We start from the raw sequence: 26,432 nt of genomic DNA, 5'->3' as shown, positions 1-26,432 counted from the left end.
ATTTATTATTGGGTTACCCCTAAGATCATAAGTTGTTTGCAGTTTTTTCCCCCTTTATGTGTACATTTAAGAAATACTGTCCTTAGCATAATGCCTAGAAATCAAATTCTTGAGTGGACTGGTACATCAGTCATTTGAAAGCTAAGTCCTGAAATAGAGTATTTAGTTGCTGAACATCTTGCTTGGAATAAAACAAATAAACAGTTGTTCTCCAATGTTCTTATTAAGGCATGATTGGGATCAGTACCTGGTGCCATCTGATCATCCCAAAGGCAACTCCGTTCCCCAAGGATGGGTCCTTCCCCCGCTCCCCAGCAACGACATCTGGGCAACAGCCATTAAGCTGCATTAGTAAAGATGCTCCAGAAGTGTGGTCCGGCCAAGGCTCTTTCCAGCTCTAAATACTAGTGATGCCACCATCTTCTCGTGCTATAGACTAAACCACAACCTCTAAATTCCATGTGGCATTGTTCCACCCAGAAGTTACGTTTTCCTTGAGTGCTCTGTCCTGGCCAGAGATGCCTCTTGAATCAGGAGATTAATATGTTTCTTCAGGAAAGGACCTAGGTGAACTGGGGTTATTACCACAGAAAGTGACCTTGGTTCACCGAATTTGCCTCTGTTTTGAAGGGGCTTGGTTCAGAGTGACTTGTTAATTTACTCTTTAACTTCTTGTGTGGTGATGGGTAAGTACACTGCATACACTCAACACAAATGTGCATTGGGTAGACTTAGCCCTTCCCCCAGTACTGAGTGTGAAGGCAAGCTTTGATGTAAAACCTCTTTACCCTCCTTACCCAAAGAACCCTCTCACTTCTAGGAGGAAAGGTCAGAAATGCTTTATCTATGGTTTTATGAATCCCACTTTTGGTGCAGCTTGAGAGGCTACAGACTGGGCTGCCAGAAAAGCTCATGGCCTAGTCTGGTAGTCATGTGGAGAACTTGGAAAACCTGTATCCATATTGGATCGTGTTTTAATGGATAATGGCTGCATCTTCCCATGTTAGAAGGATCCTAACAAAAACACGTGTTATTTAAGTTCCTGAAGATCTAGTTGTTCAGAATCCCCAATGATAGAAATTTATCTTAACCTTCCTCAGTCACATTGTAGGGGCCGGTATAGCTGTGGAATTTTCTTAGGAACTCAAACTTTCAAAAACACCCATGTAGTTAAAGCTGGGAGGAAAGCAGATAAAAATAATAAAATTTATTTTTTTATATTCATTAATAAATGCTGTTGTGCCTGGGAATGATCAATCATAACATGTCAGGGTTTTTGTTTTGTTTTGTTTTGCTCTTTGTCATTTATTGTGTTATTTATATTTCCGAAAAGCTAAATAAATATCATTTTTATTTTTTAGTTTGAGCCTTTGCCCCCAAATTTGTTGCCTACCAAATCACTACACACACTTTAACATGAATGAAACACATTTTCACTCCAAAATGCAAACTTGTCAAATAGACATTTGCTAGGAGAAGGTGAATCTCCAGCACCAAACTTTGTGGAATCCAACTCTGGATAAGCAGGAAAGGACAACAACCTTGGAAATGATTGCATGTAGTTGGAAGTTCTGGGGTGCAAGATGCTAACACCTTTGTTATTTTTCTGTTTAAGCTGCATTGTTAAATTTATATATTATGCGCTTCAGAGTTAACAGATAGGATATGAAGGCCAGCGCTCCAAAGTGTGTGTCTAAGCTCATATACCTTAAAATCTGTTGTGATTAGCCTCACATAACCCCCATAGGCCTGTGTGCCCTTTTATAAATCCCCACCATTTGCTGTCTGATGAGATGTAGGAAGAGTAGAAATAAAAGATAAATTGTATGATGTGTTCAGTGTGCAGGCAGCCTTGTCACTAAGACATCTGCATTGATGGGGGCATGAGTGTGAAGCAGGGATTCAGGAAAATAGGCAGCAGAACCCAAGAGGAAGGGATTTAACCTCAGGTGGAAAAAAGCCTTCCCTCTTTCATTCAGCTTCTGCAAAGTTTTAATAAAGTAAACATTATTTTTATTGTTTGGCTTTGTAAGTTTTTCCTCGTTTATCACCTTGCATGGTGGTGGTGGCAACAGCCACTGGTACTTGATGGGTTTAGAAAGACATAGAGTAGTGCCTGATGAATTGTACTTCTGAGAATATGGACAGTGTCATTGTAATCTTTTCCTCCCAAAAATCTTTTATTGTGGAAATTTTCAAGCATCCGAAAGTAAAGAGAATAGTATAATTTTTTCCGTATATCCATCACCTGGCTTCAGATAATTGTCAACTTACGGCAAATCTTGTTTCATCTGCAACCCACTACTCTATAGACTATTTTGAAGCAAATCTCAGACATCATATTAATTAAGTATTTCAGTATGTAGGGCTCCACTCTGGGCATAGAGTCTTCTTAAAAATTTTCAGTATGTGGCTCTAAAAGATATTTTAAAAATGTAACCATAGTGCCATTATTGCACTGAAAGAAATGAATGACTTCTTGATATCATCAAATTCCCAGTGTCCAGATTTCCTTATCTCATAAATGTGTGTTTTACACTTGGCTCAAATTAAGATCTAGATGCAGTCTATACCCTGTTGTTGGTTGATATGTTTCTTAAATTTCTGATAATCCATAGGTCTTTCTTGCTTCCTCCTGTGTACTCTTGTACTCTCTCTCCCTTGAGATTTATTACTTGAAGAAATTTTTTTCCTGAAGTTTCCAGTCTGAATTTTGCTTATTGCATCCTTGTGATAGCATGTTCCTCTGTTTCCATATCTCCTATAATTTAGTGGTTAGAGCTGCATTGCCCAGTATGGTAGATATGTATCGCTATTGGGCACTTGAAAGAGAGTTTGAAATGGAGTTTGAATTGAGTTGAATAATTACACCTATGGACCACGTTTCTATTGGACAGCACTGATTAAGAGTGCACACATTTTTTGACCACCTACAGATTGGAGTTTTCTGAAGAATATATTATACACCTGGTGTGTACTCCATTCAGGAGGACTAATGTCTAGTTGTCTATTTTTGTGATCTTAGCAGCCACTGGTAGTCAAGACCTAAAGTCATTCCTTTGGAGTTGCAAAATAGTGATAGTTTAATTCTGCCTTTCTTTCTTTAGTTATTAGCTGGAATACTTCTAAAAGGGGAAACATCCCCTCATCAACCATTTGGTTACTGCAGGGTACAATTGGTACAGGAAAGGCAAATACATATTTTTTTTATTTACTAGTTTTCAAATTAATGAGCTGGTTCCCTAGAATCCTCCAAAGGTAACAAGTGAGTTTTATTTTGAAGTGTCATTATGAACTCAGATCTAACCATAATTGTCTTTCAACCCATTGTTATTATTTATCAATTGTCTCATCTTTGGCCACTGGGAGCCTTTTTTTTTTCAAATTTTTTTTTTTTAATGTTTGTTTATTTTTGAGACAGAGACAGAGCATGAACGAGGGAGGGTCAGAGAGAGAGGGAGACACAGAATCTGAAGCAGGCTCCAGGCTCTGAGCTGTCAGCACAGAGCCTGACGCGGGGCTCGAACTCACGGACTGTGAGATCATGACCCGAGCCGAAAGCGGCTGCCTAACTGACTGAGCCACCCAGGTGACCCTGCTGGGAGCCTTTTTAACTCAGTTTCTGAATTCCCTTTCAATTCCAGTGTTCCATTCCAAATTTGTTTTACATATTGCCTATTCCAAACCTGGAAACAGTCATTTATCTTATGATAAATTAGTGGAAAAGGTATTTATAGGCCATAATCTGCATGATAGGGGTGGTCATTGTTATTGCTGCTTCTTGTTTGTTGGTTTTTATGCTTTTCAGTCAGAACTAGGAATTACAGTTCCCTTGAGCCATCAGCCTTTTTCTAAATCATGCCTTTTTTATACCTGTATTCTTTTTTTTTAATGTTTATTTAATTTTGAGAGAAAGAGAGAAAGAATCCTAAGCAGGCTCCAAGCTGCCAGTGTAGAGCCTGATGCAGGGCTCGAACCCACGAACCATGAGGTAATGACCTAGGCTGAAACCAAGAGTCGACGCTTAACCCACTGAGCCACCCAGGCACCCCTGTACCTATGTTCTTTTTATATTGAACATAAATTAATGAAAATAGAGAAATAAACTCATTCAAAGATGAACCAGAAATGTGTTGATTCATCATGTCCTGTATATACAAGAATATTGTTTATCTTATTTCCCAAAAGAGGAGACCCTGGGTTGGGAGATACTCTTAACAAAAAGCATTTATTTTAAGAAATTAGGTAAATACAAGAAAGATTAAAAAATGAAATAGATTAGTTGTATGTTAAATACTAAGTGTTCTTAGTGGCTGAGTTTATGACGTCAACGAATTTGCTACAAGCCAATGAACTTAATCACTCTAAACCCATTCATGTTCCTGTGTCCATGTGACTTGGGCAAGAGTGTATCAAGAAGCTTAGACAGCATTATACCATCTGCTGTAGCAATTCACTTCTACATATTTTGTCCACAGGGGAGCTATCCTGGGAATCACAAGGTAAGTACAAAGTATGTCTTGTTCCATTCAAATAATATAGAATATATAGAAGGAATGTGAGTGCTGTGAAGTATTAGCAGTGATTATTTTAGGGACTAGTGACTACATGAGGCATTTCCAACTAAATCTGTTTTTTTTTTCTTTTAATGCTATAACCAATAAACTATTCCTGTATAATTGTTAACTTTTTTTTTTAAAAAGTGTGAGTAATTACTACACGCAACGTGGGGCTCAAACTCATGACCCCAAGATCAAGAGTCATGTGCTCTTCCGACGAGTCAGGTGCCCCTGTTAACTTTTGGGTGTACCCATACAGTAGTTCCTGACTTAGCACGTCTGGCTATCTATGAAGATTTTGTTTCCAATGCAGGTTCTGTTTGCCTTTTGGAATAAACTGAGTTTCTCACAGTCTCTGGAGCAAGGATCGAAGTCTTTGAGGCAGTTGGTGCTAGAGCACATAACTATACAGAGCAGTAGGCACCTCTCAACTTATTTAGCTCATGCTTGCCAGAATATGGATTCTAGGACTTGAACTGTGTTCTTAGAAAATGGTTTTTACCATTTGCCAGGAATGATACTAAGTGCTAGAGATGTGAAAGGGAGCAAAAAGACAGGATTCTTGCCCTCCTGGAATTAGATCTAGAGTAGAAAAGCTTAAGAATACAGATAATTAGTTGTGATATGTGCTACAAAGAAAAAGTGGTTAGTCATCATTTATATTTTCCATTGTTCAAATATTTATTAAATGCCTGTTGAAACTCAGATTAATTTGCTAAGTATAAGGGCTATAATGGTGAGGGGGATAGGTTAATATCCAATTAATGGATCCAGCAATCAAAAAATGTACTGAGTGCTTTGAAGGAAAGGTAAATGGTTCTATGAGATTAGGCCCTTTTTTTTTTCCTTTTTTAATGTTTATCTATTTTGAGAGACAGAGTGCAAGTGGGGGAGGGGCAGAAAGAGGGAGACACGGAATCCAAAGGAGACTCCAGGCTCCAGGCTCCTAGCTGTCCGCACAGAACCCCCCGACACAGGGCTCAAACCCACAAACTGCAAGATCATGACCTGAGCCAAGGTAGGATGCTTAACCAACTGAGCCATCCAGGCGCCCCCAGGCCCTTTAAAGTCTTAAAAGCCACTGTACTGGGTAGATCTACCCAAGTTTGGGGGGGGGGGGTGGATCAGGAAAAGCTTTTTTTTTTTTTTTAATTTAAATTGTAATTAGTTAACATACTGGCTTCAAGAGTAGAATTCAGTGATCACTTACAACACCCAGTGTTCATCACAAATGCCCTCCTTAGTGCCCATCACCCATCTAGCCCATCTCTCACCCACCTCCCTCCATCAACCCAGAGTTTGTTCCCTATCATTATGAGTGTCTTGTGGTTTGTTTCCCTCTCTTCTCTTTTTCCTCCCCTTCCCATATGTTCATCTGGGTTTTTTTCTTAAATCCCATATATGAGTGAAATCATATGGTATTTGTCTTTCTCTGATTGACTTGTTTAGCTTAACATAATAACATTCTAGCCTCATCCACATCATTGCAAACGGCAAGATTTCTTTCTTTTTGATGGCTGAGTAATATTCCAGTGTGTGTGTGTGTGTGTGTGTGTGTGTGTGTGTGTGTGTGCGCGTGGGCACGTACCACTTCTTTTTTATCCGTTCATCAGTTGATGGACATTTGAGCTCTCTCCATAGTTTGGCTATTGATGTTACTATAAGCATCAGGGTACATGTACCCCTTCAAATCAGTATTTTTGTATCCTTTGGGTAAGTACCTAGTAGTGCAATTGCTGAATTATAGTGTACTTCTATTTTTAGTTTTTGGAGGAACCTCCATGCTCTTCTCCAGAGTAGCTGCACCAGTTTGCCTTCCTACCAACAGTGCAAGACAGTTCCCCTTTTTCTGCATCCTTGCCAACAACTGTTGTTTCTTGTGTTGTTAATTTTAGCCATTTTGACAGGTGTGGTGGTGGTATCTCATTGTGGTTTTTATTTGTATTTCCCTGATGATGGGTGATGTTGAGCATCTTTCCATGTTTCTGTTAGCTATCTGAATGACTTCTTTGGAAAAGTGTCTATTCATGTCTTCTGCCCATTTCTTAATTGGGTTATTTGTTTTTTGGGTGTTGAGTTTGATAAGTTCTTTATAGATTTTGGATACTAACCCTTTATCAGATACGTCGTTTGCAAATATCTTCTCCCATTCTGTAGGCTGCCTTTTGTTGATTGTTTCCTTCACTGTGCAAAAGTTTTAATCCTGATGAAGTCCTAATAGTTCATGTTTACTTCTGTCTCCCTTGCCTTCAGCGACAAGGTAAGGGAGACAAAACTTCTAGTAAGAAGTTGCTCTGGCTGAGGTCAAAGAGATTGCTGCCAGTGTTCTCTAGGATTTTGATGGTTTCCTGTCTCACATTTAGGTCTTTGATCCATTTTGAATTGATTTTTGTGTATGGTGTAAGAAAGTGGTCCAGTTTCATTCTTCTACATGTAGCTGTCCAGTTTCACAACAGCATTTGTTGAAGAGTCTAGGAAAAGCTTTTCTGAGGAGATGATGTTTCAGCTAAGCTATGAGGCATAAACAGCTATTCACTAGTGCAGAGGAGACATGGAAGAAGAATGTGGCAAGAATTTGGAATAGAATATGCAAAGGCCCTGTGTTGGGCTAAGAGACCAAGGCAATTGAAGACTAGCATGGCTAGAGTAAGACAAGAGGGAAGGGGGTAGGGGCCAGACACTGCAAAGCTTTGGAAGCCCTTGTCAGGAGTTTGATTTTTATTCTGAAAGAGCTGGGAAGCTTTTGGGGCTTCTAAGCAGGGGATTGGCTTTGTTTGCTGTTTTGAAATGATCACTTTTGTCCCAGTGTGTGAAACAATTACAATGATAGGGCATAAGAGGATATGTTGAACACAGTTGTCCAAGTGAGAGATAATGGGGGCTTGGACTCCCATGTTAGCAGTGGAGGTAGCGTGAAATGGGTGGATATCAGAGATTTAAGAGAGGAAACTTGGCAGGGATATGAGATGAGTGGTTGTGAGGGAGAAGAGAGTGTCAGGCATGAGTCCTCAGTTTGTATATCTTAGACATTCCTTGAGACAAGAAATTCTGGGGAGGAGGAAAAGTTTGGGGGAGGGGAAATCACGAGTTCACTTTAGATATGTAGAGTTTGAGGCACCCTTGAGAAATCTTGGAGGAGATGCCTTGTAGGCAGTGGTGTTTATGAATTTGATCTCTGAGAAGAAGTGCAGAATTTAATATGAGTCATTGGCACATAGATTATTGATGCTGTGGGCAAGGATGAAGTCATTTAGAGTATAGTGGAGACCTTTATAAAAAATAATGCTTACATCAGTGCCTGGGCTCCAGGTAGACCAATTACTACAACCCCCACTTGCCCTGCCTCTCACCCCTAGGCTCAGATGCAGCCAGACAGGCACAGACCCATGGAGAGGTCCTGGATTATAGCCTGCTGAAGCATGCACAGACTGGCCTTCCCAATATCCCCACTTCCCCATCCTCACCCCACCCCACCCCACCCCTTCAGATTCATCAAAGCTTTCTCCACTGCCTACTGAATGGAGTCAGTATTCCGTTTTCAGGGCCCTCGCCAGCTCTACCCCAATCTACCCCTTCAGTCTTAATGCAGGCTGCTTCCCAGCACAAACTATCTGAGTCATATGCTTTGTCCCCGCCCCCTCCTCCCCCTACCTCTCTCTGCCCTGCCTCTGCTCCCTGACTCAAGCTGTTCCCTCCCTGGAGTTATGCTCTCCACTCTACCTTTAACCTGCTCACAGGCTGTTCCCATACTCTTCAGGATCCAGGTCAGGGTCCTGTCAGGGTCCTTCCTGAAGCTTGCCCAACTCGCATAAGGACTAGAATACTTTCTTTCCGTTGAAGAATATCATCATTTAATGATCTGTACCATTTATTTTATACTTAGCAGGGATGACTGTCATTCTAGAGTGTGCTCTAACTAGATCATGTCTTATACTGTAGCCCTTCCTATTCCTATTTCCAGAATTCTCAAATTCTTAAATTATTCCAGAAACAAGTGTAGAACTGAGTAGAGAATATCTATTAGGATGCAGATGCTGGGTCAGAAGTGAGAGAGGAGGAGGGTGGCCCTGTACCTGCTCAGTGGACAGGCGGTTCACACGTGGGTCTCAACAAAGCTGTGGCCTTTACCCACAGCTCAGAATTCTAATGACAGCTGAAAATGTGGATGATAAATCAGAGAATGCCAAAACTTGCTAACTTTCTTATGTCCCTTACAACTCCTTACGCCTCAGAGGTCCCCTGATGGAACAGGCTGATGGGGCAGATAACTTACTGATCACAATGGGACTTGTCTGATCCTGTAGCATGAAGAGCCGCTCCCAGTGCACTGGGAGACTGTCTCCTGGCATGGGGTGGAGAAACATTTGGAGTCTTACATACAGTAGACACAGACTAGAGTGGACAGGCAGTGGAGATGAGGGAATTAAAGGATTTGCCCATCTGGCCTCATTTGACCTCTCTGCACTCAGATTACTTACTCTGTCTCTTCTCATGATCTCCTGTGGGCATGGGGATGACCCCAGTGACCCCTCGCAACAGGGGTTTGCAACATCCTAGTAGGGATGACATTGTAGTAAGCCAGAGATACTCCCTGGTGCAGTCCCTGGTAAATCCTGATTGTTTGCAAAATGCCAGACTGTGGTCAGGAGTCTAGATTTAAGTATATATTATAGGCAGTCTCAAGAGCTTGAATTCTTTGTGAGTTTCATTTTGTTAAGAGAACAGAATCTTTAGTTTAAAATACGTAACAAATAAAATCCCTTGCTGTTGTGAATATTATTAAACTAACAGATACTATACTTGATCTCAGCCAAAAGGCCCAGAAGCTATGTATGAACTAATTTTTCTTAGATTTCAGCTTTAGTAGTAGATACTGTTGACTAATACTAATTTAATTTCTCAATAGTGCATGAGAGTTCATTCTCATCAATACTTGATATTGTCAGGCTTTTTAAAATTTTAACCATTGTGTGTGTGTGTGTGTGTGTGTGTGTGTGTGTGTGTGTGTGTGTGTGTGTGTTGGTATCTCATTGTTTTGTTTTGCATTTTCCCAATGGCTAATGAGGTTAGACAACTTTGATGTTTATTTGGATATACTCTTTTATGAAGTACCTGTTAACATCTCTTGCCCATTTTTGAATTAGGTCTTTTTCTTACTGCTTTGTAGTTCTTTGTACTTACTGGATACAAGTCCTTGGTCAGATACATGTGCTGCAAATATCTTCTCCCACTCTGATTTGTGTTTTTTATTTTTTGTTTGTGTGGTTCTGTTTTGTTGTTTTACTGTCTTAATGGTATCTTCCAATGAATGGAAGCCAGTTTGTCAGTGTTTTCCTTTATGGTTAGTTTTTTGCAACCTGCCTAAGAAATGTTTACCTATTCTAAAGTCATGAATACATTCTCCTATTTTATCTTCAAGCTTCATTTTACCTTTCACATTTAGATCTGTAGTCTACCTGGAATTGATTTGTGTGTGTGATGTGAGGTAGAGGCCAGGATTTTTTTCTAGGTGGACATCCAATTGATCCAGAACCATTTACTGAAAAGACTTTTATTTTCCTTATGCTCTCTGCAGGGCCAATTTTGTCGTAAGTTAAGGATCCATATAAATATGGATCTGTTTCTGGACTTCCTGTTCTGTTTTATTGGACTCTTTGTAAGTCCTCATGTTAGTACCACACTGTCTTAATTCCTGTAACTTTAAAGTAAGTGTTGATATAGTATAAATCTTCCAACAGTGCTGTTTCTTCTTCAAGATTGTCTTGGCTTTTCTTAGTCTTTTGCCTTTCATTTAAATTTCAGAGTTAGTTTGCCAATTTATCCCCCAAAAACAAGATGGAATTTGACATGTGGGGTCGACAAATCAATTCAGGGAGAATTAATATGTTTATGACATTGAGTCTTAACTCATGAACATGGCATGTTCCTCCAATAAATATTTTATAGTTTTTCACATAGAGGTCTTATATATCTTGTGTTAGGTTGAGTCCTAGAAGGTTGGTTGATAATATTACATGATAATCTTATTTAAAATCTCACTCTCTAATGACATTTAAAAATTTTTTTTTTTCAACGTTTATTTATTTTTGGGACAGAGAGAGACAGAGCATGAATGGGGGAGGGGCAGAGAGAGAGGGAGACACAGAATCGGAAACAGGCTCCAGGCTCTGAGCCATCAGCCCAGAGCCTGACACGGGGCTCGAACTCACGGCTGAGGTCGGACGCTTAACCGACTGCGCCACCCAGGCGCCCCTCTAATGACATTTTTAAAAGACAATATTTTCATGGTTTGTTGTTTGTATAGAGAGATATAGTTGATTTTCATATATTGACCTTGTATCCAATGACCTTGCTAAATTAACTTACTAATTCTAAGAGTTTTATTTATAGATTCCTTTGGATTTTCTACATATGATTATATCATCTACAAATAATGGTAGTTTAATTTCTTTTTTTCCAATCCTTATACTTTTTTTTCTTTGCTCTTTTTACACAGGCTAGTATCTCCAGTGCAATGCTGAACAGAAGAGATAATGGGGACATCCTTGTCTCAATCTTGGGGATATCTTTCAGTATTTCACTATTAAGTGGCCTGTTTGCTTTAGATGTTTTAGTGATATTCTTGATTATGCTAAGGAAATTACTTTCTATTCCTAAGTTATTAAATGGGCTTGTTTTTTCCTAAAATCATGAACGGGCATTGATTTTATCAAGTGCTTTTTCTGCATCTACAGATATAGATAATCTATAACTTAAAATTTTTATTCTATTGACATTTATTTTTACTCCCAGTGATTGATTTTGGAATATTAAGACAATCTCTCATTCCTGAAATAAACTCAACCCAGCAATGTTGTATTTTTCTGTCCAAAATTATTTTTATTGAGATTTTTGCAGTTATGTTCATGAGAGATTGACCTTAATTTTGTCAGATTTGGTATCAGGATGGTGCGGAAATAAAAATGAGTCAGGAAGTATTTCTTTTCTGGAAGTGTTTGTAATTTGACATTTTCCTTAAATGTTTGGATGAAAACTCTTGATAACATGCTTCAGCACTAGTGTCATAGGCCACATTTTGGGAAACAATTGTCTAGGGCAAGACTTAAACATGAAAGAGTCAATTCTTGTCAGTTTGAATGCTCTTGTTTTTGTTCATTTCCTCCCTATGCAGCACCAGCCGCTTTACTTTTTCCTTCCCAGCTGTGTGGGGCTCAGCTAAGTCACCACACGGGAGAGTGGTAAGGCCATTTGAGACCAAGCCTGGTTCTCAGGACTACACTCTCTCCCTGCCACCAGGCAGCCTGCCCCAGTCCTGCTCAGCCATCTCTACACTCCTCTGACAGAATGAATGCCCTCGATGATGTCCCCTTCAAGGTGCCCAATGGCTTTGTGATAGGCACAGAGCCCCTTCCTGGGCCAGAGCTCAGCGTCCCAGCTTGCAGGGAGCTTCTGCTGGGTTCTATGGTAAGTATATCTCTCTGTCCATCTATCTCCTTGTCTCTGGGTCTATAGATCTGATGCTGAGACTTGGGCTTGTTACCTTGATTTTATTTTATTTTCATTTTTTTAAGAAAGGAGCTACAAAGCCTTTAAAAAAATTTTTTTATTTTTTTTATTTTATATTTGAGAGAAAGAGAGACAGAGCACAAGCAGGGGAGGGGCAGAGAGATGGAGGCAGAATCTGAAGCAGGCTCCGGGCTGAGTCATCAGCACAGAGCCCAACACAGGACTTGAACTCACGAACCATACATGAGATCACAACCTGAGCCAAAGTTGGATGCTCAATCGACTGAGCCACTCAGGTGTCCCAAAGCCTTTTTTTTTTTAATATTTATTTATTTTTGAGAGAGAGAGAGAGAGAGAGAGAGAGAGAGAGAGAGAGAGACAGAGTGTGAGCAGGGTAGAGGCAGAGTGAGAGGGAGACACACAATCTGAAGATGGATCCAGGCTCTGAACTGTCAGCATAGGGCCTGATGGGGGCTTGAACTCACAAACCGTGAGACCATGACCTGAGCTGAAATCAGGAGTCGGACTCTTAACCGACTGAGCCACCCAGGTGCCCCTTGTTCCTTGATTTTAAAGGGCAACAAGGCCATTTCTGTTATATTCTAGAGAGTTTTGGAAATAACCCAAGAGGAAAGGTGTTTCATCATGAAGTCTGGTGGCTTGTGATGGGGATTATTCAGTGGGTCTTATTTTAAGCTTAGGATAACTGGAAGCCTGCCTATATGAAGCAACTGAGAGTCATTGCAAGGATACTCCAATTGCTTCCTTCTCCGTCAGCCTCCTGGCACATCTAAAATTCTACCGTTTAGGATCACTCTTATGAGCTAAGACACTATCTCCAGAATCCCCTGTTAAAATGCAGACAGTTACAGGGAACCCATTAGAGGGGATTACTATTCCATAGACCCAAAACACATCAACCCTGGAGGCACCCTCGAAACACCCCATGCCCCACAGCTCACACACTGGGATGTGTACCCAGTGTATGTGGTGGTATCACATACCCTCAAGATAAACATGATTATTTAACTTCTGGGAGAGTCAAGTTTACTTGAAGATTTAGGGGGAGATCTATTGCATTTGTATTATAACACAGGTGTATCATGAGCTAGAACACAAAATTCACATGAATTTATAAAATGAAAAACAAGATTGCAAAGAACTGTGGAACTGATGTGGGGCCTCTTAGACTCTTGTATGTTCATTCTCCACTGTCTGCAGAGGGCTTTGTAAAAAATTCTGAGGATCTGGGTCATCCCTCACTCATTTTGCACATGGGAAACCTGAGGTCCAAAGAAGGGAAATGACTCGTCTGAATTAGTGGCCATGGCAAGACTAAAACTCGGGTCTTGACTCCAAATCATTTCATATTAGCTAAGAGCAGGATTGGAATGTAAGAGACACTGGACATGGATTGTTCCAAGGTTAAAAAAAAAAAAAACAAAAAAACAGGTTGTAGGAAGTCAGGTGCAGAGAGTCCAGTCCACAAAGGAGAAAGGGGCTCTAGTGGCCTGGGGGCACAGGAGCAAGAGACTCAGTGTGGTTTTTGTTTTATCTGCAGAACCTGAGGTCGCACTGAGGCTCCTTAGGACCAAGGTCTCCAGAATGGAAAGAAGCTCTGTAGAGCCCAGAGCACATGTCCAGGGGCCCATCCTCTGTAGGGCAGGAGCTCTCGCTTTCTCCAGGCAGCTTGTGCTATGGGTTCTTGCCCTGAGTCAAAGTCGGCCTCTATGGTTGGGAGTAGAAATTTGCTTTACTGGAGGTGGATCATCACAGCTTTTCCTTACATGCTGAGCTCAGGCCAAGCTGGGAAGAGGCTTTTCTGAAAGCTACTTCTCTTAGAAGCAGAACTGGGCACCTTTCTGCCAAGTCTACATCTGGTGTCCTAGCCAAGGTGCTGACCCTGGCTCTGCCCCCCTCCTCTCAGCAAGGGTATCTGCACTCCCTTGAGCCATTTCCCTTCCTGGGCCTCCATTTCTTTTACTGCTGGGCCAATCTAACAGAGAAGCATGAGACTCCAAGTATGATTTACAGCTTCTCCTGGTAAGTCCTCTGAGTTCACTGGGCTGTATTCCCAGTATTTGGAACTTGGAATACATTTTCCCATAACAATAATGTTATAGATAGAGGTTATATTACTTGTGAAAAAATAATAACCACAGCTACTATAACTGAGCACCTGCTGTACACTGGGCCTGTGCTTAGGTGCTCTTTATACATTCACTCTTTTTTCTTTCTCATATTTATGATAACCCTTTTAGCAGGTATGTGTTCCCACCCCATAGCACAGGAAGCCAAAGCTCCCATCCAAGTGATGCACAGGGTTATGTTGCCTGTGCGTGACACATTCAGACTCCAACATGTGTCTGTCAGACCCCAAAAGCCCATGTCCACCCATCCATCTGGCTGCCCTCTCCCTTCCTTCTACACTCAGAGCCTTGGCAAGTCTGTGTTTTGTTGTTTCAGAGTTTCCCTTTAATGAGAGTTCATCACTGTTAAAAATTTTTTTAGAGAAAAAGTACATTCACATAGTTTAAAAATGAAAAAAAAAAATCTATAAAATGGTAGAGAGCAAGTGTTGACAAACATTTCCTGTAAAAGGCCAGATAGTAAAAAACTGGGGCAATTAAACTCTGTTGTAGGGAAAGAGTTATAGTTTTGGAAAGGGGTGGGTGGGAATGGTTGTGTTCCAATCACACTTTATTTATAAAAGCTAGGTGAGGGGTCAGTTTGGCCCACAGGCAGCTAGAATATCTTGGGAGAGTGAAAAGCCTCCCACTGACACCTTCTCATCCACCCACCCCCTCACTGGAGAAAGCTGTTACTCATTTTCTATGTATTCTTCCAGGGATTCTTCTGTGTATATGCACAAATAAGTACAGCTATTGCCTCCCTTTTTACACCAAAGGTAGCATTTTTTTTAATGTTTATTTATTTTTGAGAGAGAGCGAGCGAGCACGCAGAGCAGGGAAGGGGCAGAGAGAGAGGGACAGAGGATCTGAAGCAGGCCCTGTGCTGACAGCAGAGAGCTCCATGTGGGGTTCGAACTCACGAGATCATGACCTGAGTCAAAGTTGGACACTTAACCAACTAAGCCACCCAGGCGCCCCACAAAGGTAGCATTTTATACATACACTGCTCTTCTTGACTTTTTTTTAACCTAATATGTTTTTTTGTTTTTTTTTTTTTTTTAAATTTTTTTTTTTTTTCAATGTTCTTATTTATTTTTGGGACAGAGAGAGACAGAGCATGAACGGGGAAGGGGCAGAGAGAGAGGGAGACACAGAATCGGAAACAGGCTCCAAGCTCCGAGCCATCAGCCCAGAGCCTGACGCGGGGCTCGAACTCACGGACCGTGAGATCGTGACCTGGCTGAAGTCGGACGCTCAACCGACTGCGCCACCCAGGCGCCCCTAACCTAATATGTTTTAAGATCTTTCTGTATCAGTACACGGAAAGCTTCTTCAGTTTTATTTTTTGCTGTATAGCATTGTGCATTATATGGATATATCCTACTTTATTGAATGGGTGCCCTCTTGATGATCACTTGGGTTCTTCCCAGTCTTTTCCAATTATAAACAATGTTACATGGAATGACTATATGCAAATGTCCTTTTGAATTTTTGTAAGTATTTTTCCAAATTGCCCTCCATAGGGGTCACTGATTTACATCCCAGGCAGCACTCTACAAGAGGCCTGTACCTCCCACACTCTCCCACAGAATGTCCTCAGACTTTGGATCTTTGCTGAGGGCTAGGCGGATGGTATCTCAGGGTAGTTTTAATTTGCCTTTCTCTTGTCAAGAGTGAGGTTGAGCAACTGCTCGGGTGTTTAAAAGCCATTTGTATGGCTCTTTTCTGTGGCCCATCCATATCTTTTGTTCATGTTAAGCTGTTGGTCTTTTTCCAGTCTATATCTAGCACTCACTATATTAGTAAATGTAGCCCTTTGTCTGTGATGTGAGTGCTGTTTTCCCCTAGTTTGTCATTCGTTTTTGACTTCGCCTATTGTATTTTTGCCATGCAGATTTTGCACATGTGTGTATCTGTACTTTTATGGCTTTTGGATTTTGATTTACAGTGAGAAAGGTTTCCCCCACTTAAGCTTATCAAGGATTTCTTTCCTGTTTTCTCCTAGTACTTTTATGGTTTCATACATATATTTAATGTTTGATCCTTTTGGAAATCATCCTTGTATAAGAGTGAGAATTTCTTCCAGCTAGCTAACACCATTTATGTTTGTTTTTTGTTTTTGTTTTTGTTTTTAGCTAACACCATTTATTAGTTCGTCCCTCTATTTCCCATTGCTTGAGATGCCACCTTTATTATTTACTAAAGCCCCACAGATATCAAAGTCTCTTTCTGGACTTCCTATTCTTTACCTGCATCCGTGGAGGCCGAATTTGCTATTCACTTGTCGTTGCTATTCATCCACCCCATTGCTAGCTAAAACTGAGGGTGAGAGTCGGGTGGTGATGGATGCCTGGGATTAAGAATCGGAAGCTGCCCAGACCTGGCAAGTTTTTGGCTGAATAGGTTCCCGGAAGGCCAGGGAGTAGGAGTGCGCCCTCTGGCCCCGGTTTGGGTCCCAGAGCCTCACGTCGCCGTCTACTTGCAGCACGACTTCAGCCTGGAGAGGAAGGCGCTCTTCTGGGTAGAGGCTGTCCTCCGGGGACCCTGCCCGTTCCAATGCGACGCCCCGGGAACGGCGTCAGCGCCTCCCGCCTGGCTGTTGCTGGTCAGTCCCGACCGCGAGCCGGTGCCGATGCCTGCCGCAGACACGGGCCCTGAGGCTGGACCCCAGCAGCGGCTTGAGGAGGAGGTGGTGGAGGAAGAAAACCAGGACGAGGACCACGACGAAGAAGAAGCCGCCTCCGCCAGCGAGGAAGAGCCACGTCCCTGCAGCCCCCAGCCCGGCCCCCCTGCGAGCCCCGCCCCCCCTGCGAGTCCCGGCCCGGGCCATCCACGGTGCTCGCTGGACATGCTGCGCGGCATGAGGTCGGAGCTAGCCGGAGCGCGGCGGCGGCTCTCCGAGGGCAGGCTGGCCGCCCGCCCCCGCGCCCTCCTGCACCGCATCCGCCACCGGGCGCTGAGCCTCTGCCCCAGCCCGGCACAGAATCAGTGCCCCGTGCCGCCCCCGGGCCCCGCGCCCCCACTCCCCAGCACCCCCGCGCCGCCCCCGCGGCCCTCCACGGCCGGCGCCATGCCCCCGCTGCGGAGTCACAAGCCCACGGTCGCGGTAAGGAACCTTCTAGCTCCGCCAAGCCCGCAGGCCAATAGTCTGGGTTCCTAGCCTGATTCGCAGCCCTAGTCTCCTCCTCTCTGCTCTCCTCCTCCTTACCTTTAACTGTTCTCATCTGGCCACGTACTATGCTGTCCTTCCTGTGGCCCTGGGCCTAGAATATTCCCTGCTCAGAGGCCCCCATTCCCTATTTCCCGCTGTTTTGCTTCTATTAGGGCACATGCCACAATAATTGTAATCATCCAGTACCTGTCCATCTCTTAGGGCAGTGATTGGATGGCGTCCATTTTTGTTGCCAGGGCACCAAGCTGCAGACTTGGCCAGTAGGGGGTGCTCAGTGAATGTCTGTTGAAGTAATGAATGTGACTCAAATCTAGGGCTTCCCACAGAGCAAGGGCTTCCTGTAGGATGGATGAGCTGGCGACTCAAAGAATACTCACTGAGTAGTTATTTGCTGCTGGGCCCTGAGTTTAAAGAGAGAAGGTCAAAACCACAGGACAAGGAGAGTTGGCCAAAGGGGTGTGGGACAAGACAGCACTGAATAGTGAGAGGGATCAGGTGCTGAGAGGAGGTGACAGTTTTTGCAGACTGGGAGGCTTTGGGACAGAGGATGTGCACCTGCAAGAAAGGGGAGCAGAAGTGAATTTAAAGTAAAACCCAGGTGACTGGGTGGCTCAGTCATTTAAGCATCTGACTTCAGCTCAGGTCATGATCTCTTGGTTTGTGAGTTCAAGCCCGAATTGGGCTCTGCACTGACAGTGTGAAGCCTGCTTGGGATTTTCTGTCTCCCTCTCTGTCTGCTCCTGTCGCACTTGATCTCTCTTTCTTTCTCTCTCTCTCTCAAAATAAGTACACTTAAAAAAAAAAAAAAAGTAAAATCAGTGAAACTTAAGCCTCAGACCCCTCACTTTGCCTCTCCCAAGGCCTTATACCTAATTTTATCTTCACAATTGTGTGCCTTGAGAGATCCAAATTATCTAAGTACCAAACTCCATAAAATGTGGATCTGGAGCAGATGGAATGGGTCAGGATTGATAGCCAAAGGTGGCAGTTGGGCACAGCTTTCTGCCCCCCAGCTGCCCTGCAGTCAGGCCAGGAGATGCAACAGAATAAGGCCCAGCTGAAGTTTAAATCCAAAAGACAGACTAGAGGTCTGGCTTTTCCCACTCACTGGTGTGTGACCGTTGGCAAGTCACTGAACTGCTCTGAGCTATCCCTGTTCTACCTGTGAAGTGGGCCACTTGACCTCACACAGTTGCATAGAGCAAACTCAGAGAAGAGGCTCTGTAAATTGGACAGACCACACCGCATCAAGGGCCAGATGGTGATGCCAGGATGGCTCTTCCTGGTGCACATTAAACTTAACTCTAGCAACAACCCTGTTGGGTGGGGGAGGATTGGGGCACATGTTCTGTACAGGAGAAAATTGAGGCAGAGAGCAGCTAAGAATTTTTTTTTTAATATTTTACTTATTTTTGAGAGAAAGAAAGTGTGAGTGGGGGAGAGGCAGAGAGAGAGGGAGACACAGAATCTGAAGCAGGCTCCAGGCTCTGAGCTGTCAGCACAGAGCCTGGCATGGGGCTTGAACTCACGGACCAGGAGATCATGACCTGAGCTGAAGTCAGACACTTAACTGACTGAGACACCCAGGTGCCCCACTAAGAATCTTTTTTAAGGTCAAAAGAATAGACTCAGATCCTAAGATTTTGATGTTTTCCAGTTAAAACTGGGGGTAAAGCAGACCCTAGAGTAAGTTTCCCTGGCAGGGAACCCCTTGAAAGATAGGAATGGGTGGGGGATTCATGTCACACATACACACTCTGCCCCAAGAGCCAGAGCAGCAGCTAGGCTTCACCTGGGGAGAAGGGATCAGGGTAGTTTGTTCAGAGTTGGCAGACGGGTGCTTCTTGACAGGGAACGGGTAAGGGGTGATGCTGGCCAAACTGACTGATATGCCTTCCAGCCACCCTCCTTACTCTAGGGTCTGTGTGGGTCCTCTCAGCACAGCTATGCCCAGTCCCTGCCCTGTTCCATGCCCTGCCAAGCCCCAGTCCAGCCACACTGAAGAAGGAGGAAGATCCACCTCTGCTCCCCACTCACTAAGGTGTGGAGTAAATAATCCTGAATTTGATTTTGAGTAGGGCTCAGCTCCCAAATGTGTGTTGCTTACTCAGTTGCTTACTCTCTGAACCTTGATTTCAGTATCTGTAAAATGGGATAATAGGATGGACCTATGATATTTCTCTTGTGGAAATATTATCATTTACTGGCCTGTCAGTAAAAATGTCCTGCCCAGCCAGGTGTCACTTCCAGTAACTGACACATCCAACCTGTCTGTATTTCAGTCCCTCAGCCCGTATACCTGCCTGCCACCTCTTGGGGGGGTGTCTCAGAGTCTCAGCACCTGTAGAGCACACCCTGCTTCTGCTGACCTGCTGTCTGCCCTGAGCCAGGAGGAGCAAGATCTCATCGGGCCAGTGGTTGCCCTGGGGTATCCCCTGCACAGGGCTATCGGGGCTCTGCAGAAGACAGGGCGACAGAGCCTGAGCCAGGTAGGTGCATTGGTCCCAGAGCTGGGGGAGCTGTGGGTCTGGAGCCAGGGGAGGGGCCAAGTGGTTTTTATCTTTAACGTGAAAAAGTTTTTTCTCCTCTTTAGAAGCAGAACCTTAGCCTGGCATTAATTGTTGAGGGTTATGAGCAAGTTTCTAGACCCTAAGGCTATTTTCTCCATAAGAGTTTATCAGGAATCCCTGTGCCCAGAGAGTTTTAATATTCTATTCCTGTCCCAGTCTCTGCCCCAAGCACAGGGGGCTGGAGCTTTGGGCAACCAATAATCTTTCCAGAGATCCCCAATAGAACCTTCTGCAGAGAGAGATGTTTTATACCTGTGTTGTCTAATACAGTAGACACTAGCTGTATGTGGCTATTTGAAATATGGACAGTGTGACTAAAAAACTGAATTTTTTTACTTAATTATAATTAATTTAAATTTAAATAGCCACATGTAGCTGCTTGCTACCATATTGGAAGGCACAGCTCTAACCACTTCCTTCAATGAACAGTTTATCTGTATTCATATCCATCTCTTTCTCTTTTGATCTACCCATCCATCCATCTAATCAACAGCATTTACTGGGAACTTCCTAGGTGTTTAGATGCAGTGGGGAGCTATGGGGAAAACTCCCTCTTGATGGAAGGGCCTGCAAAGAATTTATGGCCATTCTTAATCGACCACAAGGAGGTTCTAGTGATCAGGAAAGTCTTCATGGAGGTGGCACGTCTTCAGCTAGACTTCAAAGATGAATAAGCTCTGAATTTGAAGGAAAGAGAAGGGATGATATTCCAAGCAGGAGAAACAGTACGAGCAAAGGGGTGGAGAGACAGCAAGGAAGGTTTTGGGAGGCCCTGATCCCACCAGTCTTGCTGGAGTGCAGGGTACATGATGCAGGCTGGTAGGAGATAAGACAGGGAAAGGGAGGGGCGCCTGGGTGGCTCAGTTGGTTAAGCAACCAACTTCGGCTCAGGTCGTGATCTCACAGTTTGTGAGTTCCAGCCCTGAGTCAGGCGCTGTGCTGGCAGCTCAGAGCCTGGAGCCTGCTTCTGATTCTGTGTGTCTCTCTCTGCCCCTCCCCTGCTCATGCTCTGTCTCTCTCTGTCTCAGAAATAAATAAACATTAAAAAAAAAATTAAAAAAAAAAAAAAGACAGGGAAAGGGAGTTGAGGGCAGATTGAGGGTGCCTTGAAGACTGGGCTGAGAAGTTTATAAATGACCCACTAAAAACAGGAAGGCATGGAAGGATTGTGAGTTGGGGCAGGAGGTAACATTGAATGCCACTGCCCGAACTTCCCTTCTCCCACCTGAATGTAACATCCTACTTCACGTTGTTTCTGACACATGGGAACTCTTTTGGTTGGAAAGCTGAGCTGAAGGTATCAAAAGGTCCCAGGGCAGTTGGCACTTAGTTGTCTCTGTGCCCCCCCACCATCAGAGGGCTTGGGCACTCTCTCCACAGTCATGTAGATGACTGCTATGTGCTGGGCCCCTGAGGTCTGGAGCTGCCTGCTCTTGGATAAGAAGTGACAAAAGGAGAGTAACTCTCAGACTGGAGCTGAAGCAGGATGTGCTGTTGCCAGGTTGAGGAGGTGGGCGAATGCCCCTGGCCCCCTTCCCTGCCCATATTTGCTTCCGCTCTCCTCTGGCTTCATTGGTCTGTGCCTTGTCCTGGAGGAAGACTTGCAACATGGTGACCCCCATGTGGTTAACATGGAGGCTGCTGACATTTCTTGAACACCTTCTTTGTGCCAGTCCCTCAGAGAGTATTCAATTAGGCCTTCTCAATTCCGCACAGTTGCCACCACTGTCCCCACTTTGCAGATGAGGAAATTGAGGCCAGGGAGGTTCATATAAACAATCAGTGGCAGAACTGGCATTGAGGCCAGGCTGGTTTGACTCTGAATCTTTGCTGCATGCTTCTTTTCTCTCATTTCTTGTGGGAGAACCTTCCAGGGAAGCATCCCAGGCTGATATGAAATTTAAAAGTAGATCTAAAGTTGCCCCCACCTTCAGCTGCTGCTGAAAGCCAGGACCTTAGCCAAGAAACTGGCCAGGAGGACTATGAAGGACCAGGCCCATGGTGCGGGTCTGCACATTAGTTGGAGCCAGCACAGGGCACTGGCCTCCCTGTGGGTGGGCTGGAAGAATCACACTATATCAGGAACATTGTGTTTCCAGATATGTACTGACCACCTGCCTGGCCAGCCGGATCTCTGGGTGGCCTTCTTCCCTGGTGGTCAATCAGGAGCCAAGCCCTGAGGTGTGGGCCTGAAGGACTACTGGATGACTTCATCTGTCCTCCCCCACCAAGTTAATATTCCCCGCTGTTCTGTGAAGTTCCGCCATTAACTGAGCAGCTCCTTTGGGTTCAGATTCCTTCTCACCTTAAAGGATATATACTATAGTAAACCTCTTTGGCCAGAAATTAATGACAGATGGTCCAGGAGGGAGGTTATGGAGACAGAGCTCTTAGAAGAGCCAGGGAGAAAAGAGGAGATACAAAAGATAAGCTTTGTCCATGATTGCTTCGTTCCTTCCACAAGGATGGATGTGCCCACTGACTGCTTATAGGACAGCATGGGCAGTGTGTGTGAGCATCCATAGGCCAGGCACCTTGCTATGGGACTCCAGGCACCTAAGGGCCCCTCTTTGAGTCTCACTTTCCCTATTCACAGAAGGGAGGGACTTACAGTCCCGTCCTGGGGTGTGAAAGTGACATCCTTACCCACCCTGGGTCCTGAGGCAGACCTGGTGGCTTCTACAGTCTTATAGGCCTAAAAGCTGACCAACCAGCAGAATCTTTACAAATGTAGATCTACAGGACCTACTCTGGAGGATCCCAGTCAGTGAATCCGGAGTGGGGCCAATGGCCTATCATTTTATTTTATTTTTTTTTTTAATTTTTTTTTTCAACGTTTATTTATTTTTGGGACAGAGAGAGACAGAGCATGAACGGGGGAGGGGCAGAGAGAGAGGGAGACACAGAATCGGAAACAGGCTCCAGGCTCTGAGCCATCAGCCCAGAGCCTGACGCGGGGCTCGAACTCACGGACCGCGAGATCGCGACCTGGCTGAAGTCGGACGCTTAACCGACTGCGCCACCCAGGCGCCCCTGGCCTATCATTTTAAAGATCTGAAGGTGGTTCTGATATGCAGCCTGGCAAGGAGTCTACTGGTATGGATTGAGGTCAGCCGTCCCTTGAGTCAGTGGTTCTCAGCCTTGGCTGTACATTAGAATTACCTGGAAAACTATAAAGATCCCAGGGCCCTGAAGTGCCTGGATAGCTCAATCAGTTAAGTGTCGGACTTTGGCTCAGATCATGATCTCACGGTTTGTGGGTTCAAGCCCCATGTCAGGCTCTACACTGATAGTGTGGAGCCTGCTTGGGATTCTCTCCCCTACCCCCTCTCTCTGTCCCTCCCCTCCTCACACTCTCTGTCTCAAAATAAATAAACTTAAAAAAAAAAAATCCCAGTGCCCAGACTGCCCCCTAGACTGGTTATATCAGAGCCTCTGGAAGCAAGCATCAGTGGTTTATGGGTAAAGTTCCCAGGCAGCTACAGTCAGCACCAAGGCCAAGAACCTTTGCTGTGGGTGAACCAAGAGGCAAAGGGCATATCCATCACCTGCTCTTGACATACTCCTGTTTCCACCTTTGGAAATCCTGTCTACTTTTCAATGCAGCTCAAAGCCCCTCCTCTAGCAGTTGAAGCCCCTCTGCTAGCAGCTGGGCCCCTGATGGACAAGGCTGAGAGGTCAGGTGATCTAGGCTGTAGTCCTGGGTCCCTGGGCAAGCTGTCCACCCTGCTTGGACCTGTTTCTTCAATTGTGCTAGGAAGGCTTGGCTCAGTGGTTTACAAAACATGCTCAGAGCAAGGTCTAGGTGTCCTGAGGCAGGAGCATTGGACTCCTGACTCCCCTGCTCCTGCCCCCAGTTCGCCCAGAGCAGCTCCAACCTTCCTATTATTGTTGAAGCCTCCTGATGCTTGGACAGTTCAGAAGCTAAAACAGTTTGAAAACCATTAGTCTGTATGATCCATGCTTTCTGCCCAGCTCTGAAGGTCTGCAGAAACCCGACCTGTTTCTTTTCCACTTATACCTGTAATTCTTGTGGTCTGCAGCCTTCACTTGGCATCAACTCTCTATAAATCTTGCTTTGATTTGCCTGGCACTCATGATTTCCCGTATCTGGTTCATCTCCCCCACTAAGCTGTGAGCTCCCTGGAGGTGGTTCTTAGTTCATTTTATAAACACAGCATACATTTATTTAGCTCCTTCTGCATGCTATGCTGGGTGCTCTGGGAACGCAGCAGTGAACAAGACTGATACAACCCTTCCCTCATGGAGCGAGAAGTCAGCAGATGAGAACGTTGAGGAAGATAGTAGAACAGCTACAGAGTTGTATGTGCTCGGATAGGGGAAGCATGGGTGCTGTGGGAGCAGCAGGCAAGGCACCCAGTGGAGACTGGGGGCAGAGGCTTCCCAGGGAAGAGGAGTGAGACTGGCCTTGGCGGAGGGAGTTAGATATGCAGAGGCCTGGGGGTGCTGAGGGAGTCAAGGCCACTGATGGGCAGGGACAGGCCTTTGAGCTCTGGTAAGGAGGCAGTACTTCATCCTGAGGGCAAAAGCAACTTGTGGTGACTGAACACGGAGTGACTTGAACAGGTTTTCAGGCCTGTGGGATCTTCCTCTGTCCTCCCTTTCCCGGCACTGGGGCTCACATGGTCCTGAATGGCAGACACATATGTATCCAGGGACGGGGGTGCTCACAGGTGTGGAGGGTGAGGAGGCTGCTTTCACATGGGTGGGTGCTTACCAGGGAGGGTGAACAGACCGGGATGGGTGTTGGGGAGACGCCTGTGTTTCAGGCCAGTCCCACTCCCTGCTTAGGTTCTGGGAACCCTCTAGCTCATCCTGATAGCCCTTTCCCTGGATTACAGCCCCCAGTTTGGGACAGTTGGTCAGAACTTGCTGCCCACCTGTCCCTAGGTCCCCAGAGGAGGCCTTTGTCCCTCTTTTATTGGCTCACAGGGTCTCTGGGGCCATTTCATGTATGGTGGGTCGACTGGTCAGCCTGGTCTGAGTTCAGGCCTCACCGAGGTCCCCAAGGTTCCTCTTAATCTGTTCCATCGGCTGACTGTGCCACTCCTCTAACCACACCCCTTTCCTCTTTCTGGCCCAGTTTCTCAGCTACCTTAGCGCCTGTGATCGGCTGCTGCGGCAAGGCTATGAGGAGGGCCTGGTGGAGGAGGCCATGGAGATGTTCCAGTTCTCCGAGAGCCAGGTCAGCAGGGCCACCTGCCCAGGCCCAGGGGAAGGGGAGGGGAAGGACGTGGGTGCACACACGAGCCTAGCATACAGGGGCACACCAGTACCAGAGGCACAGCCTGGGGGCCATCAGGAGCTAGCCTGCTTGCTCAGCCCTGGGGAGAGGGAGACAGCCCAGGGAGGCAGAGGGAGGCAGGAAGGGAGGGAAACAGGAGGCACGGCTTTTGTGTCATGTAGCTGAATCAATACACAAATATTATAGAGTGCCTGGTCTGTCAGATACCCAGAGGAGCCAAGCGCAGCACAAAGATGCTTAAACTCTGCTTGGGGAGTTTGCTGCCTACCTGGAAACCCAGAATGCAGGCACCCAGGGGCCCAGTAGTACATTCTGAGTGGCCAATGTATATGAACTGTCCACAGTGTGCTGTTGGCCTAGGCTCTGCCAGGCAGCTCTTCACAGGGGCTGAGGGAAGGACAGAGGGATGGGAGAAATGCTGAGGAGGAGGGAGGGAGGATAAGCAGAGACTTTTCAAGCATTGGGATCAGAGGAGGAAGGAAGGCAGAGGCTGCACTGTGTGAAACCTCGGCAGGGTTTGGGGCCTGGGCAGAGACCCCAAGCTGTGCATCCTCTGGGCACCCGTATGCAGCCTCCTTCTTTCTGTCCGAGTACCAGAGCACAGAGAGTCAGGAATGGGCCAGAGTGAGGGAGTAAAGCCAGGATGGAGCCAGTGGCCAAGCCAGGGCCTCCTTCCTTGGCACAGGAACGGAGGTCCACGCCCATGTCAGCCAGAGGTACAGGCAAAATGTAGGTGCTGCCCAGGATCAGGCTTACCTGGCTTGGGGAGTCCTTAGCTTTCTGGGAGTAGATACAGTGGGCACCAGGAAGGTGGCTCCACAGGGAGATGGCTGGCCTGGCAGAGTCCCCAGCACTCTCTCTGCTTCCACTTCCTCAGGCAGGGGAATTCCTGCGCCTCTGGGAACAGTTCAGTGACATGGGCTTCCAGCAGGACCGGATCAAGGAAGTACTGCTGGTCCATGGCAACCGCCGTGAGCAAGCCCTGGAGGAGCTGGTGGCCTGTGCCCAGTGACCTCGGCGCTTTCCACAATGCCTGTGCATCCCTCAACCTGTGCCAGACCTGGCAATCCATTCCAGCTCTGTTATTAAGACTATATAAGAGGGGCGCCTGGCTGGCTTAGTTGGAGCATGTGTCTCTTGGTCTCAGGGTTGTAAGTTCAAGCCCCACTTTGGATATAGAGATTACTAAAAAAAAAAATAAATAAGTAAACTTACAAAAAAAAAAAA

At 45.2% G+C, this 26,432-nt stretch overlaps 2 protein-coding genes and 1 pseudogene across 5 annotated transcripts in view; 2 read left to right on the top strand and 1 right to left on the bottom strand.

Moving 5' to 3' along the window:
- Positions 1–4,693, top strand: part of PDCD7 (programmed cell death 7) — a 16,734-nt gene extending 12,041 nt beyond the window's left edge. Inside the window, exons 5-6 of one of the 2 annotated variants that reach the window (XR_015252714.1) lie at positions 229–686; positions 4,479–4,693. Coding sequence is in view for 1 of the 2 variants with exons in the window: in XM_025919921.2 (XP_025775706.1) it covers positions 229–352 (124 nt within the window). In the remaining variant the exon portion in view is untranslated. Of the gene's footprint in view, positions 1–228; positions 2,022–4,478 lie in introns of those variants that run through there. The other variant, XM_025919921.2, reaches the window with a different exon arrangement.
- On the top strand, positions 598–26,432 carry UBAP1L (ubiquitin associated protein 1 like). 3 transcript variants are annotated; one of them, XM_086710962.1, is made up of 7 exons: positions 598–686; positions 4,479–4,502; positions 11,856–12,023; positions 16,683–17,303; positions 19,652–19,858; positions 25,044–25,145; positions 26,083–26,432. In XM_086710962.1, the coding sequence occupies exons 3-7, from the start codon at positions 11,904–11,906 to the stop codon at positions 26,215–26,217; spliced, it is 1,185 nt and encodes a 394-aa protein (XP_086567088.1). In that variant the 5' UTR covers positions 598–686; positions 4,479–4,502; positions 11,856–11,903; the 3' UTR covers positions 26,218–26,432. The 3 variants fall into 3 exon arrangements, with proteins under 3 accessions (XP_086567088.1, XP_086567087.1, XP_086567086.1); XM_086710961.1 differs by lacking the exons at positions 598–686; positions 4,479–4,502 and adding an exon at positions 4,833–5,577; XM_086710960.1 differs by lacking the exons at positions 598–686; positions 4,479–4,502 and adding an exon at positions 4,833–5,577 and having other exon boundaries at positions 11,056–12,023.
- LOC112856754 (U2 spliceosomal RNA) lies at positions 9,289–9,389 on the bottom strand (annotated as a pseudogene).

Source organism: Puma concolor, chromosome B3, assembly GCF_028749965.1.
Source record: "Puma concolor isolate L17-30 chromosome B3, mPumCon1.1.hap2, whole genome shotgun sequence".
NCBI lineage: Eukaryota > Metazoa > Chordata > Mammalia > Carnivora > Felidae > Puma > Puma concolor.
The sequence above is the reverse complement of the archived record's forward strand: the minus strand, read 5'-3'. Positions and strand labels throughout refer to the sequence as shown.

What these genes read in the sequence shown, in the direction of transcription:
- UBAP1L (XM_086710962.1), top strand. Translation starts at nt 11,904, where the DNA reads ATGAATGCCCTCGATGATGTCCCCTTCAAGGTGCCCAATGGCTTTGTG. An exon ending in GTCACAAGCCCACGGTCGCG is followed by an intron (nt 17,304 to 19,651) that starts GTAAGGAACCTT and finishes TCTGTATTTCAG; the next exon opens with TCCCTCAGCCCGTATACCTG. An exon ending in GGCGACAGAGCCTGAGCCAG is followed by an intron (nt 19,859 to 25,043) that starts GTAGGTGCATTG and finishes TTTCTGGCCCAG; the next exon opens with TTTCTCAGCTACCTTAGCGC.